Genomic DNA, 19,795 nt, shown 5'->3' with positions numbered 1-19,795 from the left:
AGTAGTGTAGCAGGGACGTATGAGCGAATGTGAATCACTGGCATGGACATTCCAAATAGCGAAGGACTTTGATTGTTTGATGTCACCAATCACTTGCGACACGTTCTTGTAAGCAAAAGTTAAGTGTTGTCAAAGTATTTTATTGTAATAAAAACCCATTAATGTGATTTGCTTGAATTGTTGTATAGCTATCCGAGAAAGCAGCATCCTTTAGGCACCCTATAAGAGATGAGTAGGCATGACCACGCAATGCTTGTGTTGGGTGATCGTGAGAAAACGGAAAGGGTGAAACCTGGAACTGACACGTAATGTACTCCTCGCGATTAGTAGCCCAGCTCAACGTCCCCGGCCGACGCATGTATCACCATCAACAGTGTCACGCGCCCTCGCTTCATGAGACACTGCGGAGAGGTGCGGATCCAATAAAGCATGTCCTGGTATCCGTGACTCGCTAATCAGAATAACAGTTCAGATATACGAAGTTTGGAAACCACATCCGAATCATTTCGTTAAAACACAGACAAAATACAGGGTGTCCGATCTAGAGGTATAGACAAACAAACGGTTGTAACGAGAGAATTCGGCATTTTTCGTTATTGGATAAATACGCAGTCGATAGAGACACTCTCCAAGATGTGATACTCATCATTTCCTGAACAGCGCTAAGTTGTATGGCGCTTGCGCACGAATGTTTACCGTGCAGCAGGCAGACGTATTCTTGACGGTGAAAATGCGGGCGCGACAACGAAAGCTTCAGTGTGTGCTATGGTTAGCAGAGTTACCATCTGCAACACGTGTTAAGTGGCGTCCAAGAACAGAATGGAACGTGGACCTTCTCACACGTAAATCCATTTATCTGCGGTACAGACCTCTTCGACAAACGGGAAGATTGATTAGAAAGACTGGAAAACATCTTAAAACGCCTTGTGAGTCAAGAGACCGTGGAACGTGTGCGCGAATTATTCGCTAGAATCCCACTTAAATCCATTAGATTAGCTAGTAAAGAACTAGCCATCCCCCGCTCGACGGAACACGAGATTCCTCAAACTTTGTATCACATTAAACCTCAAGATCACCACACAGGATGTGATTTTGATGTCGAAATGTGGCATCGTATAGACGAAAATAACGAGTACCTCAAGGCAGCGGTGTTCAGTGGTGAATCTACTTTCTCCATCTTTGGCCAGGTTAACCGACATAACTGTTGAATATGGGGTCATGACACTCCAGCAGAAGTGACTGAGTACGAAAGGGACACACCAAAAGATAAGGTGTGGTTGGGATTGGCTAAACACGATGTGTTTAGTCCATTTACACTGAAGAGCCAAAGAAATGGTACACCTGCCCAATATCGTGTATTACACCCGCGAGCACGCAGAAGTGTCTCAACACGACGTAGCATGGAGCATGGATTCAATGGACTCAGCTAATGTCTGAAGTATTGCTGGAGGGAATTGACACCATGAATCCTGCAGGGCTGTTCATAAATCCAAAAGAATGCGGGGGGGGGGGGGGGGGGGAGATCTCTTCTGAATAGCACGTTGCAAGGTATCCCAGATACGCTCAATAATGTTCATGTCTGGGGAGTCTGGTGACCAGCGGAAGTGTTTAAACTCAGAAGAGTGCTCCTGGAGCCACTCTGTAGCAATTCTGGACATGTCCATCGGAATGCACAATGGACATGAGTGGATGCAGGTTATCAGACAGGATCCTTACAAATGTGTCACCTGTCAGAGTCGTATCTCGACGTATCAGGGGTCCCATATCACTCCAACTGCACACGTCCCACACCATTACAGAGCCTCCACCAGCTTGAACAGTCCCCTGCTGACATACACGGTCCATGCATTCATGAGGTAGTCTCCATACCCGTGCACGTCCATCAGCTCGTTACAGTTTGAAATGAGACTCGTCCAACGACGCAACAGGTTTTCAGTCATCAATGGCACAATGTGGGTGCTGACGGGCCCAGGGGAAGCGTAAAGCTTTGTGTCGTGCAGTCATCAAGGGTACACGAGTGGACCTTCGCCTGCGAATGTCCATATCGATAATGTTTCGTTGAATGGTTCCCACGCAGACACTTGTTGATGGGCCAGAACTGAAATCTGCAGCAATTTGCGGCAGGGTTGCACTTCTGCCACGGTAGATGATTCTCTTCAGTCGTCGTCACTTCCATTCTCGCAGGATCTTTTCCCGGCAGCAGCGATATCAGAGATTTGATGTTTTACCGGATTCCTGATATTCACGATACACTCGTGAAATGGTCGTAAGGGAAAATCCCCAACTTCATCGCTACCTCGGAGATGCTGTGTTCCATCGCTCGTGAGCTGACTATAAGAACATGTTCAAAGTCACTTAAATCTTGATGACCTGCTGTTACAGCAGCAGTAACCGATCTAACAACTGCACCAGACACTTGTCTTCCAAACGCGATGCCGACCGCAGTGCCGTATTCTGCATGTTTACATATCTCTGTATATGAATACACATGCCCATAGCAGTGTCTTCGGCGCTTTAGTCTATTATTGCAGTGAACAGTGACAGGACACAACTACCTCGACATGTTGTCGAACTATGCAGTTCCATATTTGTACGTTTGGCTCCAGAGGTCATTTTCCAGCAGGATGATGCCTCACCCCACTATCTGAGTATGTTGCGAGTTATCTTCGTGAGACATTTCCTAAGCGTTTGACCGGAAGGTGCGGGGGGGTGGAGGGAGGCGTGGAGGGGGGCATTGCCGGACCCCCTCAGTTTCCAGAAGTGCAGAAGTGACCCCTCTGGATAACAGTGCAGGGGATTCACCAAGGACATAGTTTACATAACAAATGTTTGAAATCTGGTAGATATGAGACAACGGATATACGCCGCAGTACAGACCGTAACACGTGTAGTGCTCATAAGCATGTGGTGGGAAGTGGAGTACCGTTTAACATCTGTCGAGCTACAGACTGTGCCCACACTGAACTGTACCAACATGCTTAAAAATGTTTGAGCCCTTGTGTAAAATGTTGGAGAGATGAAGTCATAAGCTTAAGAGGTACTAAAATATAAGCAAATGTCTTTGTACTTCTCTATTTCGGAAATCCTGTAATTTATTCCTTCTTTCCATGAATAAAAAATTTCTTCCAAGTCCAGGATTTGAAGTAGCTAATTTCCTGTGGAGCTGCATGCACATGCATGGTTCAGTGATCTCTTCTAATTTTTCTGATTTTTTTATTTTTACATTTTTTTCAATTTTTTAAAGCGTCTCCAACCTCTCCTATAGCGCAATCTTATACCCACCAATTTTTTCCGACTGTTCGCGTTCCAACAAAATAAATATCCAAAACAAAGAGTAATGTGCACACCCACTTCTTAGCGTGCGTTCAATCAAAGTGTGTAGTTCAATAAACAATATTAGTTCAACACCCATACACTTACCCACACGTGCGTAACAAAATATAAAATATCAACAGCAAATGAAATGAAATATTGAATTTCATTTACTTTCAGGTACTGTTTCTTTTGTGTCTGCAGCACTCAGATCAAATCCACCTTAAAAAATAATCAGTGCTGCAGTATCCCAGATTCCATGTCGGCATACTGGATATCATGCTTCAGATTAAAAAGGGAGTAATCCCAAGTAATCTTTATATCCCTTGACATGCAGCTAGATGGTATCTTTGACTTCGAATGAAGAACAAATACCCTATGTCTAACTTGATATCATCGGTGTAGCGAAGTAGTTTAAAGCACTTAATAAAGGGAAGTCTTCTGGTCCAGATAGCATACCTATAAGGTTATTTTTAGAGTTTCGAGTCCTCCCTCTGGCATGGGTGTGTGTGTTGTTCTTAGCACAAGTACTTTAAATAGTGTGTAAGTCTAGGGGCCGAAGACCTCAGAGGTCTTTTCCCGTAGGACTTCACACACATTTGAACATTTTAGTGTGACGTGCTGCAGAGTTTCGGTGGATAACGCCTGCGCTCGGTTCGCAGACGCGCCGAGCAAGCCGTCGCCGGTGACGATGCAGCTGCCATTTGGCGACGTGTCGGCCATCCAGGTGGGCAGTGAGGACAGCGTGTACTGCATGCTGCGCGACCCCCTGGGCCACACCGTCAGCGTGGGCTCCGGCTTCTGCCAGCACACCGTCACCACGCTGGACCAGGGCGTCTGGACCGCCACCTACGCCCTGCCGGGCAGCCTGCAGGAGATCGAGGTCAACTACACTGTCGAAGGTGCGTCTGGTCAGCGGTCCGTGGGCTGAAGCGCGCTGTGATGTGTGGAAGCCTTCATACAGGGGATACGAAAATCACCATAAACGCTGAAATTCATCAGCCATCATTCATCATCATTCATTCATCAACTGTTCATTCATTCATCATTGATTCCTCACTGCATCATCGATACATCCATCATTAATTCATTCAACATTCATTCATCCTTCATATATTCACCCATCATTCACTGATCAATCATTTATTCATCCATCATCCATTCACTCATTATTCATTCATCTTCCATTCACTCATTAATCATCCATCCCTCATTCATTCATCCATAAGTCATTAGCCCATTATTCATTCTAGTTGAATGCACGGTATTTCTGTTACAGGGGATATGTAAATCACCATAAAGACTGAAATTCACCAACCATCATTCATCATCATTCATTCATCAACTGTTCATTCATTCATCATTGATTCCTCACTGCATCATCTATACATCTATCATTAATTCATTCAACATTCATTCATCCTTCATATATTCACCCATCATTCACTGATCAATCATTTATTCATCCATCATCCATTCACTCATTATTCATCCATCTATCATTCATTCATCCATAAGTACTTAGCCCATTATTCATTCAAGTTGAATGCACGATATTGCTATTACAAAGCAGCGATCAGTGGGCGAAATAACCAACTGTCTGAATTGATGGCTCTGATGATGCTGTGTTTCGTGACATTGTAGAGGGTATAATACGAAAATTAACTGATGCAGTGTGTAATCTCCCCCCCCCCTTTTTCCTAATTCCATCTAGAGCCCATATTTGTCTTTTATGAAGACTTTGAGAGAAGCGAATATTACAGTAAACTTCCTAGTTTACTAAGGTTTTCATATAGAGTTGGCTCCAGTTCTTCTAGTCTAGGGGTGTGATTCTTGAAGCTGAAAGTTTCACGTTTTAGGTCCTCACGGTCGGATTGATCTAAATAAATTTTAGGATGGTTGCCGTAGAATTTTCGTTTTTACGTTAATGTATTTTCTCACATTTTAGTACAGTCTTTTGATTTTTCACATTACCAAAGCCGAAATTACATTGTTCGCACACATTCTAAAACACGTCCTATCACATCATAGGCACCCTTAGGAGTCCCACACTCTGCAGAAATAACCACATTCCAAAGAGTTGACAATTTTTTTTAACAAATGAATTTCTACTAGTTTATGTTACATTATTACATTCGATTATTATTTCGTAAGTGAATCCAGAAATAAACATAGTAACCAGTACAGTATTGCGAAATTAATAATAGAAATTGTAAGTTTGCCAATGCATCGTAATTTCAAATGTTCTAAAAAAATTTATTTTAACTATTCATTCAGAACTAGTACTCATCGACTATAGCATCGAGACTAAAACATTTTATGAAGTGATTACTATTCATAAATTTTAGCTTGAAATATACTGCGTTTAAATTATGTGAAAGTTTTCAGGAAAACAACTGAGATAATACTGACCTGTCCAAAATTCGAAAAATAATACTGGTATTGACAACTACTGTTGAGGAAAAGTAATGCTAGAGAACGATGTCCCGTTACAAGTGCGTACAATTGCAAACGTGTTCCGTTAGAGGGAGAGCGATGTCTGGAATAAGCTCGATGCAACAGTGTACGCCTCAGACGGAAAACATCCTAATTTCACCCAACGCGCACAAAAAAAAAAAAAAAAAAAAAAAAAAAAAATCAGAATTCCAGCGGCTGAGCAAACACTGAACAGAAATATGAAGGCGGAAAACTGAGCAGACAATTGGAAAAAAAGACTCGTCACATGCAGTGCTTCGAGTTTGTGTTTGTATGGCGCACAAACGTGGATGAAAGGGAGGAAAGACGAAAAACAAAACTGTGTGCCTGACTGGGCCGCGAAGCTGGGACCTTTGTCTTTCACAAGCCGGTGCTCTACCGACTGAGCTACACGAGCCAGATTATAGAAAGATACCATTTAGGTCATGTTTGTTAGGGCAGAACACCCAGATGCCTTCAAACAAGTCAGGCACAGTCTGCAGGTGTAGCGTCTCCGAAAATACCTGAAAGTGTTTCTATCCTTTGACAACTTTTCAGGACACGGAAAACGTCTGCGGGAGGTCAGCTCTAGATCAACCAAGATTGCTAAAGTCGGCATAGGGCGATATCAGGCCTCAGTAACTTGCCAGACTCCACTTATATCTATAAGAGAGCTGTCTGCTGAGCTAACTAAAGAATTGCAGTTTTGAGATAAAAAAACACATATTGAAAAACTGCAGTGTGTTCGGGATCCTCTGTATACAGAGTAATTCTGAGCCAAAATGTTTCAGCTTGCTGTATACCATGGCAGCAAAGATCAATATACATACACTACTGGCCATTAAAATTGCTACACCACGAAGATGACGTGCTACAGACACGAAATTTAACCCACAGGAAGAAGATGCTGTGATATGCAAAAAATTAGCTTTTCAGAGCATTCACACAAGGTTGGCGCCGGTGGCGACACCTACAACGTGCTGACATGAAGAAAGTTTCCAAACGATTTCTTATACACAAACAGCAGTTGACCGGCTTTGCCTGGTGAAACGTTGTTATGATGCCTAGTGTAAGGAGGAGAAATGCGTACCATCACCTTTCCGACTTTGATAAAGGTCGGATTCTGGCCTATCGCCATTGCGGTTTATCGTATCGCGACACTGCTGCTCGCGTTGGTCGAAATCCAATGACTGTTAGCAGAATATGGAATCGGTGGGTTCAGGAGGGTAATACGGAACACCGTGCTGGATCCCAACGGCCTCGTATCAGTAACAGTCGAGATGACAGGCATCTTATCTGCATGGTTGTAACGCATCGTGCAGCCACGTCTCGATCCATGAGTCAACAGATGGGGACGTTTGCAAGACAACAACCATCTGCACAAACAGTTCGACGACGTTTGCAGCGGCATGGACTATCAGCTCGGAGACCATGGCTGTGGTTACCCTTGACGCTGCATCACAGACAGGAGCGCCTACGACGGTGTACTCGATGACGAACCTGGGTGCACGAATGGCAAAACGTCATTTTTTCGGATGAATCCGGGTTCTGTTTACAGCATCATGATGGTCACATCCGTGTTTGGCGACATCGCGGTGAACGCACATTGGAAGCGTGTGTTCGTTATCGCCATACTCGATGGTATGGGGTGCCATTGGTTACACGTCTCGGTCACCTCTTGTTCGCATTGACGGCACTTGCAACAGTGGACGTTACATTTCAGATGTGTTACGACCCGTGGCTCTACCCTTCATTCGATCTCTGCGAAACCCTACCTTTCAGCAGGATAATGCACCAACGCCTGTTGCAGGTCCTGTACGGGCCTTTCTGGCTACAGAAAATGTTCGACTGCTGCCCTGGCCAGCACATTCTCCAGATCTCTCTCCAATTGAAAACTTCTGTTCAATGGTGACCGAGCAACTGGCTCGTCACAATACGCCAATCACTACTCTTGATGTCTTGTGGTATCGTGTTGAAGCTGCATGGGTAGCTGTATCTGTACACGCCATCCAAGCACTGTTTGACTCAATGCCCAAGCGTATCAAGGCCGTTATTATGGCCAGAGGTGGTTGTTCTGCATACTGATTTGTCAGGATCTATGCACCCAAATTGTGTGAAAATGTAATCACATGTCAGTTCAAGTATAATATATTTGTCCAATGAATACCCGTTTATCAACTGGATTTCTTCTTGGTGTAGCAATTTTAATGGCCAGTTGTGTAGAATAGTATTAGTAATAAATCTGCTTCCACAACATGAAGTGTTTAGTGCTAACTTGTGATGGCGAAGTTGTTGAGGTCTGAAAAGTATTCGAATGGCAGCTTCCGTTACCAGTATCGACTGCCAAGGAGAGTAGGGGTGGTGGTCCCTGAACACCAGACTTTGTCCTATGTCCTGTATTAAATTGCAGATCTGTTCTCGGTTTCTCATAAGTGAGGGCATGTGACACTGTCGATGGTAATTGTGCATCTACTGTGGACATTAAAGCCCAGTGGTCCCCCTGGTGCTACGAGAGAGGAGTAAGCTATAAACTAGTACCAGGTTTCATGCTCTCCATCTTCTCATAATAATACAGGGTGATTCTGTGATGATGTTACAACCTTTCAGGGATGATGATGGAGGAGGGTAAATATATCAATTTGAGGTAAGGGTACCTGGTCTGGAAACAGAGTCGAAAGGCCTCGCTGAAATCGTTCTCATACATCAGACAGTGGAATACATGTGCCCGTATTGTTGTTGCTAAGATCGTAGGGTAGGCAGGTTTCAGAGCTTGTACTATGTACCCAAAAATGAACAAAATCTCTACTAAACAAGCTCTCTAAAATATGTATCTTAACAGCTACCAACACTTGGTCAGTTTGGATACCGTTAAATGCATCTCTTGTACGGCAGGCTCTTTGATTTCCGTATTTTTGTAGGAGGTAGTATGGACCAAAACAAGAGGAGAAAGTCTCTGTATGTCCATCTTTTCAGAGATGGTATCGGGCGTCGACTGTTCGATACAGAATGTGTCTAGTTTCCAGATTTATTTTATATGGCTACCAGTTTCGGCGATTTACTACGCCAACTTCAGGCCCCTGACCCATGTGTAGGAAGACTGTTCCACAGTCGTCAGATGATGGCTGAAGTGATGGCTAACGCAAGCAGAAATCTACTTACACCAGCACTGATGGCTCCAGTTTCTATCAAAACCGAGGAGGAATCTTCCTACATGTCGGTCGGGAGCCTGAAGATTGCGTAGTAAAGCACCGAAACTGGTATCCAAATAAAATAAGTTCAGAAAGTAGACGGCTGAAAGATGTTTAATTTGACATCCAAAGAAATGTCCATTAAATATGGACTTCAAAATGCATACCTTAAGAACTATGGACATTTGCTCAGTAGAAGAAATGTGTCCTGCAGTAGTGAAGATCAACAAGTGCTGACAGATTTTAAGATATGGTTTTCAGAGCCCGTATTTGTTAGACATTTTTTACTTGTTTGATCCATATTACCACCTATGAATGTTGCCTCCACTATAATCTTGGCAACAACAGTACCAGTAGCTGTACTTCACCGTCAAAGGTTTCAGAACGATTTTCGCTTATAATTTTCGACTCTGTTGTTTTTGGACCAGGGTTCCTTACCTCAAACTGGTACATTCACTCTTCTGCATCATCAGTGAAGTTTTTATCGCCATCACGGAATCAACCTGCGGAACAGGACAGTACCGCATTATACGTGCACTCATTATATAGTATATGAAGGTAGTAACTGTTCTCGAAAGAACAGATACCGTTGATGACCGTGCAGCTTCTCTAGAATAAATGATAATTAATTGAAACCCTCAGCTGCCGACAGGTGTTGTTGACATACCTTGATGGGGACAGCTGAAAATGTGTGCCCCGACCTGGACTCGAACCCGGGATCTCCAAGTGGGCACGAGTAACGAGGGGATGGGCAAAGTGTCTATTAGGAACATTACGTATGTAGATTGTGGACAGTTGGGAATGTGGGTCTCACTGGAAGCGTGCAAGGGATAAGTCCCTGCAGTCATCTGTGTCCTCGGTGGCTCAAATGGATAGAGCGTCTGCCATGCAAGCAGGAGATCCCGCGTTCGAGTCCCGGTCGGGGCACGCATTTTCAGCTGTCCCCATCAAGGTATGTTAACAACACCTGTCGGCAGCTGAGGGTTTCAATTAATTATCATTTATTCTAGAGAAGGTGCACGGTCATCAACGGTATCCGTTCTTTCGAGAACAGTTACTACTATCTTCATATCTGGTTAAATGGCTACCCAGCCATTGACCATCGTCTGTGCGATTGCGCACAGGTTGCCCGAACTCTTACGGGAATCGTCAACTTAAGTGGGCGCGAGTAACGAGTGGATGGGCAAAGTATCTATTAGGAACATTACGTATGTAGATTGCGGACAGTTGGGAATGTGGGTCTCACGGGAAGCCTGCTAGGGATAAGTCCCTGCAGTCGCGCTATTCATCTGCGTCCTCAGTGGCTCAGAAGGTTAGAGTGTCAGCCATGTAAGCAGGAGACCCCCGGGTTTGAGTCGCGGTCGGGGCACGCATTTTCAGCTGTCCCCATCAAGGTATGTCAACAACGCCTGTCGGCGCCAACTGAGGGTTTCAATTAATCATCATTTACTCTCATTATAGTCACCTATATCCAATTCTCTATGAACTGCGTGGAAATGTGTTTCTTGCAGAGACTGAACGAATGCTTGGCGAATGGGTTACTAAAAATTCCACTCAAGGTCTCCGAGCCAACATTTTCATACGACTTTCTCCTTGTTTCTCTCTCTTCTACGCCCTCCTTCACCCTATTTTATACCCTCAATGTCTCTCTACTAGCCGGCCGGGGTGGCCAAGCGGTTAAAGGCGCTACAGTCTGGAACCTCGCGACCGCTACGGTCGCAGGTTCGAATCGTGCCTCGGGCATGGATGTGCGTGATGTCCTTAGGTTAGTTAGGTTTAAGTAGTTCTAAGTTCTAGGGGGTTGATGACCTTAGAAGTTAAGTCCCATAGTGCTCAGAGCCATTTGAACCATTTTCTCTCTACTATCCTCCTGCATCTCTGTTCTCTCTGCCCCTCCACCTCCATGTTGAACCCCTCACTCAACTCTCTTAGTCCCGTTTGCCTCTCTTTCTCTCTCTCTCTCTCTTTTCTTACTGTTTCGCACAATACCTTACCATTATGCGGTTCTACAGATTCACTTGTCAAATGCAGAGGCGTGCAAAGTGGCTCGCCGCTCACGCCACATGTCCTCGACATCTGTAGTAGTCCTAAGTGCCCCATTGACGCTTCCGCAGCCGTGAAGGTGGAGCTGTTTACGAGCGTGCAGCCGTCGTCGTCGGTGCCGGGCGGCCTGGACCTGCTGTGCCGCCTGCCCGCCCTCTACCGGTCGGGGCTGCTCTTCTGCCGCATGGTGCACCCCAACGGCACCGGCATCCACCTCCAGGAGGGCCTCTCCGACGGCATGTGAGTCGCACGCAGCTGCGCACCGCGCCACGCAGCCGCGATACTCACAGGCTTTACAACATCACAACATCACAGGCTTTACAACATCACACACACATAATTACAGGTTCTTGTCGCATTAAGTACTTTGCTATATCAGGCTGTAGCGATCTACCTCTTTAGTGGACGTTCGGAGTTCAGCCTCATAAGGAACCCCATGAGTCCGAGGTCGGAAAAGGCCCATGATGTTTACGGCATTCGACGCCTCACATACACTCCTGGAAATTGAAATAAGAACACCGTGAATTCATTGTCCCAGGAAGGGGAAACTTTATTGACACATTCCTGGGGTCAGATACATCACATGATCACACTGACAGAACCACAGGCACATAGACACAGGCAACAGAGCATGCACAATGTCGGCACTAGTACAGTGTATATCCACCTTTCGCAGCAATGCAGGCTGCTATTCTCCCATGGAGACGATCGTAGAGATGCTGGATGCAGTCCTGTGGAACGGCTTGCCATGCCATTTCCACCTGGCGCCTCAGTTGGACCAGCGTTCGTGCTGGACGTGCAGACCGCGTGAGACGACGCTTCATCCAGTCCCAAACATGCTCAATGGGGGACAGATCCGGAGATCTTGCTGGCCAGGGTAGTTGACGTACACCTTCTAGAGCACGTTGGGTGGCACGGGATACATGCGGACGTGCATTGTCCTGTTGGAACAGCAAGTTCCCTTGCCGGTCTAGGAATGGTAGAACGATGGGTTCGATGACGGTTTGGATGTACCGTGCACTATTCAGTGTCCCCTCGACGATCACCAGTGGTGTACGGCCAGTGTAGGAGATCGCTCCCCACACCATGATGCTGGGTGTTGGCCCTGTGTGCCTCGGTCGTATGCAGTCCTGATTGTGGCACTCACCTGCACGGCGCCAAACACGCATACGACCATCATTGGCACCAAGGCAGAAGTGACTCTCATCGCTGAAGACGACACGTCTCCATTCGTCCCTCCATTCACGCCTGTCGCGACACCACTGGAGGCGGGCTGCACGATGTTGGGGCGTGAGCGGAAGACGGCCTAACGGTGTGCGGGACCGTAGCCCAGCTTCATGGAGACGGTTGCGAATGGTCCTCGCCGATACCCCAGGAGCAACAGTGTCCCTACTTTGCTGGGAAGTGGCGGTGCGGTCCCCTACGGCACTGCGTAGGATCCTACGGTCTTGGCGTGCATCCGTGCGTCGCTGCGGTCCAGTCCCAGGTCGACGGGCACGTGCACCTTCCGCCGACCACTGGCGACAACATCGATGTACTGTGGAGACCTCACGCCCCACGTGTTGAGCAATTCGGCGGTACGTCCACCCGGCCTCCCGCATGCCCACTATACGCCCTCGCTCAAAGTCCGTCAACTGCACATACGGTTCACGTCCACGCTGTCGCGGCATGCTACCAGTGTTAAAGACTGCGATGGAGCTCCGTATGCCACGGCAAACTGGCTGACACTGACGGCGGCGGTGCACAAATGCTGCGCAGCTAGCGCCATTCGACGGCCAACACCGCGGTTCCTGGTGTGTCCGCTGTGCCGTGCGTGTGATCATTGTTTGTGCAGCGCTCTCGCAGTGTCCGGAGCAAGTATGGTGGGTCTGACACATCGGTGTCAATGTGTTCTTTTTTCCATTTCCAGGAGTGTATTTCTAGAATTTTCTTTCAGGAAACAACCCCCAGCCTTTGGCTAAGCCATGTCTCCGCAGTATCCATTCTTCCAGGAGTGCTAGTTCTGTAAGGTTCGCAGGAGAGCTTCTGTGAAGTTTGGAAGGTAGGAGACGAGGTACTGGCGGAAGTAAAGCTGTGAGGACGAGGCGTGAGTCGTGCTTGGGTAGCTCAGTTGGTAGAGACCGCGAAAGGCAAAGGTCCCGAGTTCGAGTCTCGGTCTGGCACACAGTTTTAATCTGCCTGGAAGTTTCGCCGCGCATGTTGTCTACCGTGCAACCGCAATATTGGCTGATAAGGGCAACAGGGGGCGGGACTGGAGGTATCCAACGGTGAGCACAGCATGAGGCTATGCAATGTAACTGAACTGCTTAGTCCACAATCTCATAACCGTGCTACAGTTGAAGCGGTGCTGATACAAAGCAGAGCAGCAGAGCAATGCTAACGATAAAAAGTAAACACACCATTATACACTGAAGCGAAAAAGGAAATGGTATAGGCATGCGTATTGAAATGCAGAAACATGTTCAAATGGCTCTGAGCACTATGGGACGTAACATCTGAGGTCATCAGTCCCCTAGAACTACTTAAACCTAACTAACGTAAGGACATCACACACATTCATGCCGAGGCAGGATTCGAACCTGCCGCCGTAGCTGTAGAGCGGTTACAGACTGAAGAGCCTAGAACCGCTCGCCACACCGGGCGGCACAGAAACATGTAAACAGGCAGATATGGCAATGCGGTATATAAGACAACAAGTGTCTGGTGCAGTTGTTAGGTTACTGCTGCTACAATGGCAGGTTATCAAGGTTTAAGTGATTCTGGACGTGGTGTTGTAGTCGGCGCACGAGCGATGCGACATAGCATCTCCGAGGTAGCGATGAAGTGGGAATTTTACCGTACGACCATTTTCGAAAGTACCAAATCTCCGACATCCTGTAAGAACGGGACCAACGACGACTGAAGAGAATGGTTCATCGTGACAGAAGTGCAACCCTTCCCCAAACTGCTGCATATTTCAATGCTGGGCCATCAACGAATGTCAGCGTGCGAACAATTCAACGAAACATCACCGATATGGGCTTTCGGAACCCACGGCCCACTCGTGTACCCTTGATGACTGCACGACACGAAGTTCTACGCCTCGCCTGGGTCAGTCAACGCCGACACTGGACAGTTGATGACCGGAAACGTGTTGTCTGGTCGGACGAGTCTCGTTTCAAATTGTATCGACCGGCTCGACGTGTATGGGTATGTAGACAATCTCATGAATCCACGGACTCTGCGTGTCAACAGGGGACTGTGCAAGCTGGTGGAGGCACTGTAATGGTGTGGGGCGTCTGCAGTTGGAGTGATATGGGATCCCTGATACGCCTAGATACGACTCTGACAGGTGACACTTATGCAAGCATCCTGTCTGATCACCTGCATCCATTCATGTCCATCATGCACTCCGACGGACTTAGGCAAATCCACCAGGACAATGCGACACCCCACACGTCCAGAACTACTACAGAGTGGCTCCAGGAACACCCTTCTGAGTTTAAACACTTTCGCTGGCTGCCAAATTCTCCAGACATGAACATTATTGAGCATATCTGGGATGCTTTGAAACGTGCTGTTCACAAGAGATCTCTGTGGTGTCACCGCCAGACACCACACTTGCTAGGTGGTAGCTTTAAATCGGCCGCGGTCCATTATTACATGTCGGACCCGCGTGTCGCCACTGTCAGTACTTGCAGACCTAGCGCCACCACATGGCAGGTCTAGAAAGACGGACTAGCACTCGCCCCAGTTGTACGACGACTTTGCTAGCGACTACACTGACGAAGCCTTTCTCTCATTTGCCGAGAGACAGTTAGAATAGCCTTCAGCTCAGTCCATGACTACGACCTAGCAAGGCGCCATTAACCGTATCTGAAGATAGTCTCACTTGTATCGTCAATAGCGATGTACCACAAGAATGCATTAAAGTTAAGTAAACAGACGATACGTTCTTTTCTTATATCATTAATTAAGTATCCTGTTCCATACTTCACACCAGCCGGCGTGTGTGTACGCGTGCCTTTCGGTAACCTCACCCTGTGTCTAGACTGTCTTGTCTAGACACAACAATCTCCACCCCCTCGTACTCTTACGGATTTATAGACAGCCCTGCAGGATTCATGGTGTCAGTTCCCTCCAACACTACTTCAGACATTAGTCGAGTCCATGTCACGTAGTATTGCGGCACCTCTGCGTGCTCGCGGGGGCCCTACACGATATTAGGCAGGTGCACCAGTTTCTTTGGCTCTTGAATGTACCTGCAGCAACAGTTGCCGAAGTTGACATTTCGCCAGAAAGGAATCCAAGGAATCTAGCAGAGTGAGAAAGAAGCGGCAGATGAAATATTAGTGTTTCTGTAAGATGAGTCAATGGAATGTGTGGTATCGTATACGCTCCAGTGTGCAGACAATGTACATGAGGAGTACAATGATGACGCTACGTGCTTAACAAGTGAAAATGATGTGGAAACAAGTGTCGAGCGATGTCGTTCATCATCTTTGTCTGACATGGAGCCACAAATGCCGTCTCTAATGAAATGTAGTGATACGCCCACTAAACCTGCTGGGCAGAACAGGTAATAGGGTTGTGGACAGGGCCAAGGGTTGAGGTCAGTTTCTGCTTCTAATTGTCATTTATTATAATTTAATAACCTTTACAACCGAAGAGGCACATAGCCGAATCTTTACCGAATGCAACTCTTTCACAGCTGAAGGCCTCCAACAAGAAACCTTAACAAGATAAAAATCCAATTAGGATAGTGATAAAATAATTCAAAAAACAACATACGCAAAGTGCAGTATAAATGGCTGAGGGCCACAATTAAATTCCAAAATTTTAGAGGTAAAAGGCCAATAAGAAATCTTAAAAAATCAAAATTTGACATAAGACAGCAATAAAATAATTGAAAACCCGAAAAAAACAACATATGCAAGGTGCAACACAAATGGCTGATGGCCACAATTAAATTTCGAAACTTCAGAACATATTACCATTGACCTTTAAAGGCAGAAGGCCAGCATGTTTAAGAACTAGAAATCTTAAAAATCAACAAGATAAAAATCCTATTAAGATAGAAATAAAATAATTTAAAACCCAAAAAAAGCAACATTTGCAAGGTGCAATACCAATGGCTGAGGGCCACAATCAAACTTCAATATTTTTAAAATATATTACCATAATCTTTAAAGGCAGAAGGCCGCAGTGTTTAAGCTTGAAAGATAAATTTAAATATTAACTTTGCAAAATTTTAAGAAAACAAACAAATAACCATAAGCCTAAAATTTAAAACAGCTGACAACAGATAAGTAAACACCTGTGGCATTCAGAATGCCTCCAGGGAGGTCGGTCTGCCCTCGTTCACTTAGGTCAGACAGGTGGTCAGCCCAACTATACTTGATCCGTCGGAACACAACCAGGGGACAGCCACGGACCAACCGACACAACGACTTGCTTTCCGTCAATCAGTACGTGAGAACTCAAACCGGCAATGTTACTAACGTGATAATCTACAATGGAGTATGTATTAGCTGTCAAAATTACACACCATATTGGACAGCGACAACAGGTGAGGAAAGGACGCTGCCTGAAATTACGTTAGTTTCCAGGGTAGGCAACCGGAACACTAACGGCCACTAGGCAGAAAATTCCACTGGTGCACTCGAATTTGAAACACGGTAATAGTTAACTTCGATCAAAAGGTCACTGCTTGAATTTACGTCAGTGCCCGGGACAGGTAACCAGAACACTAACGGCCACAAGACAGAAAATTGCACTGGTGCACTGAAATCGTAGTCGACCAAAAAGTTAATTGCACCGCATGGCGGCTGGTTCAAATGGTTCAAATGGCTCTGAGCACTATGGGCCTTAACTACTGAGGTCATCAGTCCCCTAGAACTTAGAACTACTTAAACCGAACTAACCTAAGGACATCACACACATCCATGCCCGAGGCAGGATTCGAACCTGCGACCGTAGAGGTCGCGCGGTTCCAGACTGTAGCGCCTAGAACCGCTCGGCCACTCCGTCCGGCTGCATGGCGGCTGAATCTCAGCAGTAGAACCATTCGGTGTTGCTCACCAGAAAACCTCCCCAACAGTAAACCAACGAAGCGAACCACCACAACGTGAATGGACGTGGCTTGGGTAGTTGAAACCACTACTCAACTCTGACGTCCTAGGTTGGTGAAACACGAAGCTCATACCGATGGGACAGATCCACACACACTCCAACACTGTGTAGGGGCTGCCAGCAGCCCCAGCCGACTGCACCGCGCGGAGAACTTTCCTCGTACGCAAAAACCGACCGACTCCCTCCAGACTAGAGATGGGGGATCCGCTCTTGAACTAATTCATAGAGTTGAATCTTTCAAAGGAGTGAACAATCAGTGATTCAGAAAAAAAGAATGGTAGCTCCAAACGTTTCCCACCACAGAGAGAGAGAGAGAGAGAGAGACGGAGCATATCAGCGGCGCCTCTGCTGGTCAGAGCACAGTGCACGCCACACAACACAGCCAGCGCCGGCCTCTGCCCTGCTTCTACCTTGGCTGCCTGCATTGTGCAGTGCCCCATTGGATTTTGTGTTTCACATATGCCGTGCCGTCTCTGTGCGTCGTCTGCCGCGTGCAGTGTCTGGCGCAGCTTAACTTCGCATCGCACTCTGTCGGCGGTTGTTTCAGTCGCACGTCCTGCCCTCTGGGCAGTTGATGCAAGCAACAGGACAGAGAGCCACCTAGCAGATAATATAGGAACTACTTGCAACAACCTGCTCGCAAGGGAACGGACGATTTGTCTCGGAGCGGGTGAGTGGTGGCCGTTCACCGCTCCCCCCACCCTCGGAACTCGCCCGCTCAATGCTCACCCCACCGTTCTCGACTCTAGCCAGAGCATTGAGCAAAGCAACTCAGGTGTCACTCTGGTCTCTACGGTCTTAGCTCACGCAGTAATACAGCTCGCGGCTCGACCTGCTCGACTCAGTGCTTCTGCATCGGAGTTCGTCTCTACTGGATATTGTTCTTCGTAGTAATACCGCTATGTATATTACATTATATGTTATGTATACATCATTTATTTTTATTTTATTTTTATTTGTTTAAACTGATCAGATTAGGTTCCTGACGACTCCTCTTACTATAGGATTTTTATTATGGACACTCGAATTTACGCTTTAATTACGAGCGAACCGATAAACGTATCGCAAAATGTGATACACCAATATTTTCCTTGTTTTATTCTGCGTAAGGCTATATGCAGCACTTTCGTTTTACAGTCAAATTTATATTTTTTCTTCTTATTCTGGTACGGATTTTGCGATTTTAGGCGTCTTCGGAAGGAAACGTTCACTTTAAAAATATATGGCTTGCGATGTATTTGTATGAGGTTAATGAAATTTTAATACATTATAGCCAAATATATTGTTAATGTAAATCTCAAGTTACAACATTTTCCGATCACCCAAAAACCACGATAGTGCAAAATAAATCAATAATCAAAAATTTTGTCATATCGTGGAAATTTCAATAAACAATACAAAATTCTTACTCATTATCTGTGTTACTTCAAAATAGGATCAAATAAGATCAAAATACAGGTATAGTACTGGAATAAACCAAGTTTAAAGGGCAATGTGCCTTCCATTTATTTTCTATTGTAAATGAGTGGTGAGTCATGAAAAAGAGCTAATTCATTTCAGGGAGTGAACAGTTCTGATCCGATCTCTGAAAAGAACAGTTTTGCCCATCTCTACTTCAGACCCCTTGCCGGAAACTATATACACCAAACCAAAGATGGTACACGGCGCAAATATCGATACACATCACTGTTGCCACACGTTGAAGGAAGAAGAACCACGACGTAACCGCGAAAAGGGCGATAAACCAAACACACATAAACAGCGAAGTTCACGAAAACGCATAGCTGGAAGAGAGCAGGGCTCATGTAGTAAGGGAAAATCGTTATACAAGGAGCGGGTACCGAATGATATGATCGTGTACTGCGTAATAAAAACTAGGATATACTAGGGAGGAAAGATGCACTTGTTACACAAACGTGTTTGCATGTTTCAAGGATGCTCGATACAATTTACAGGATGTGCATGGTAGAGACCCACTACGTTACGCAAATCAGTTTTCGTGCGACATACATTACAGTGATTTCAAGGATAACGGTGAGTGCCTGCAGAAGTTCAAACACTGTTACAGAATTGAAACACGTAAGATAACGAAATTTCAAACAAAGCATCACCCAAGCGATGTACCACTGAATCGCCCGAAAATTTGTAGCTGAGATAAACTTATACAGTCGTTCAGTAAGGAATTTGTTTTCAACGCCGACCAATCTGGATCTGAAGAGGATTACATATGAAAGGTACCTTAAAGCATTCCTTTACAATTATGCCAACTGTTAATCTGGATGATAAATTGGCTGGAAAGTTGTTCATTGTGCTGCCAGAAGTTGAATGTGCTCTGTCCCTACGACTCCTTCTCACCTGCGTGATCTTGCAAGGGCAGTAGGGAATATTAACGACAGAGCAAACAAGAGTGGGAAAATGGTCGCAAGAGAACTGTAACTGTGGTATGAGCACTAATTTTGGCCAATAGCTGGCCAAAAGAGCTTGCTTTTGCTTGATTCGTGGTTTGTGTACAAAAATCATACTCCTTTAGAACAAACTACCCCTCCTGAAAAGTGTGTGACGTTCAATTCATACAACCTGGAACCGCGGAAGTTTGTTTTTTCCGTGTCTATGAAGCATCTTCTCGCACTATATGCAGCTATGGCTTAAAGGATAGCCAGTTTCACGATAAGCTTCATAATGGACTG

General features: G+C 45.9%; 1 protein-coding gene across 1 annotated transcript in view; it reads left to right on the top strand.

Moving 5' to 3' along the window:
* LOC126177126 (uncharacterized) overlaps positions 1–19,795 on the top strand; it is a 225,063-nt gene that overhangs the window by 133,199 nt on the left and 72,069 nt on the right. The window contains exons 4-5 of the mRNA XM_049924395.1: positions 3,975–4,214; positions 11,069–11,237. Coding sequence (XP_049780352.1) covers positions 3,975–4,214; positions 11,069–11,237 — 409 coding nt within the window. The remainder of the gene's footprint in view (positions 1–3,974; positions 4,215–11,068; positions 11,238–19,795) is intronic.

Source organism: Schistocerca cancellata, chromosome 3, assembly GCF_023864275.1.
Source record: "Schistocerca cancellata isolate TAMUIC-IGC-003103 chromosome 3, iqSchCanc2.1, whole genome shotgun sequence".
NCBI classification, from domain to species: Eukaryota; Metazoa; Arthropoda; class Insecta; order Orthoptera; family Acrididae; genus Schistocerca; species Schistocerca cancellata.
The sequence above is the reverse complement of the archived record's forward strand: the minus strand, read 5'-3'. Positions and strand labels throughout refer to the sequence as shown.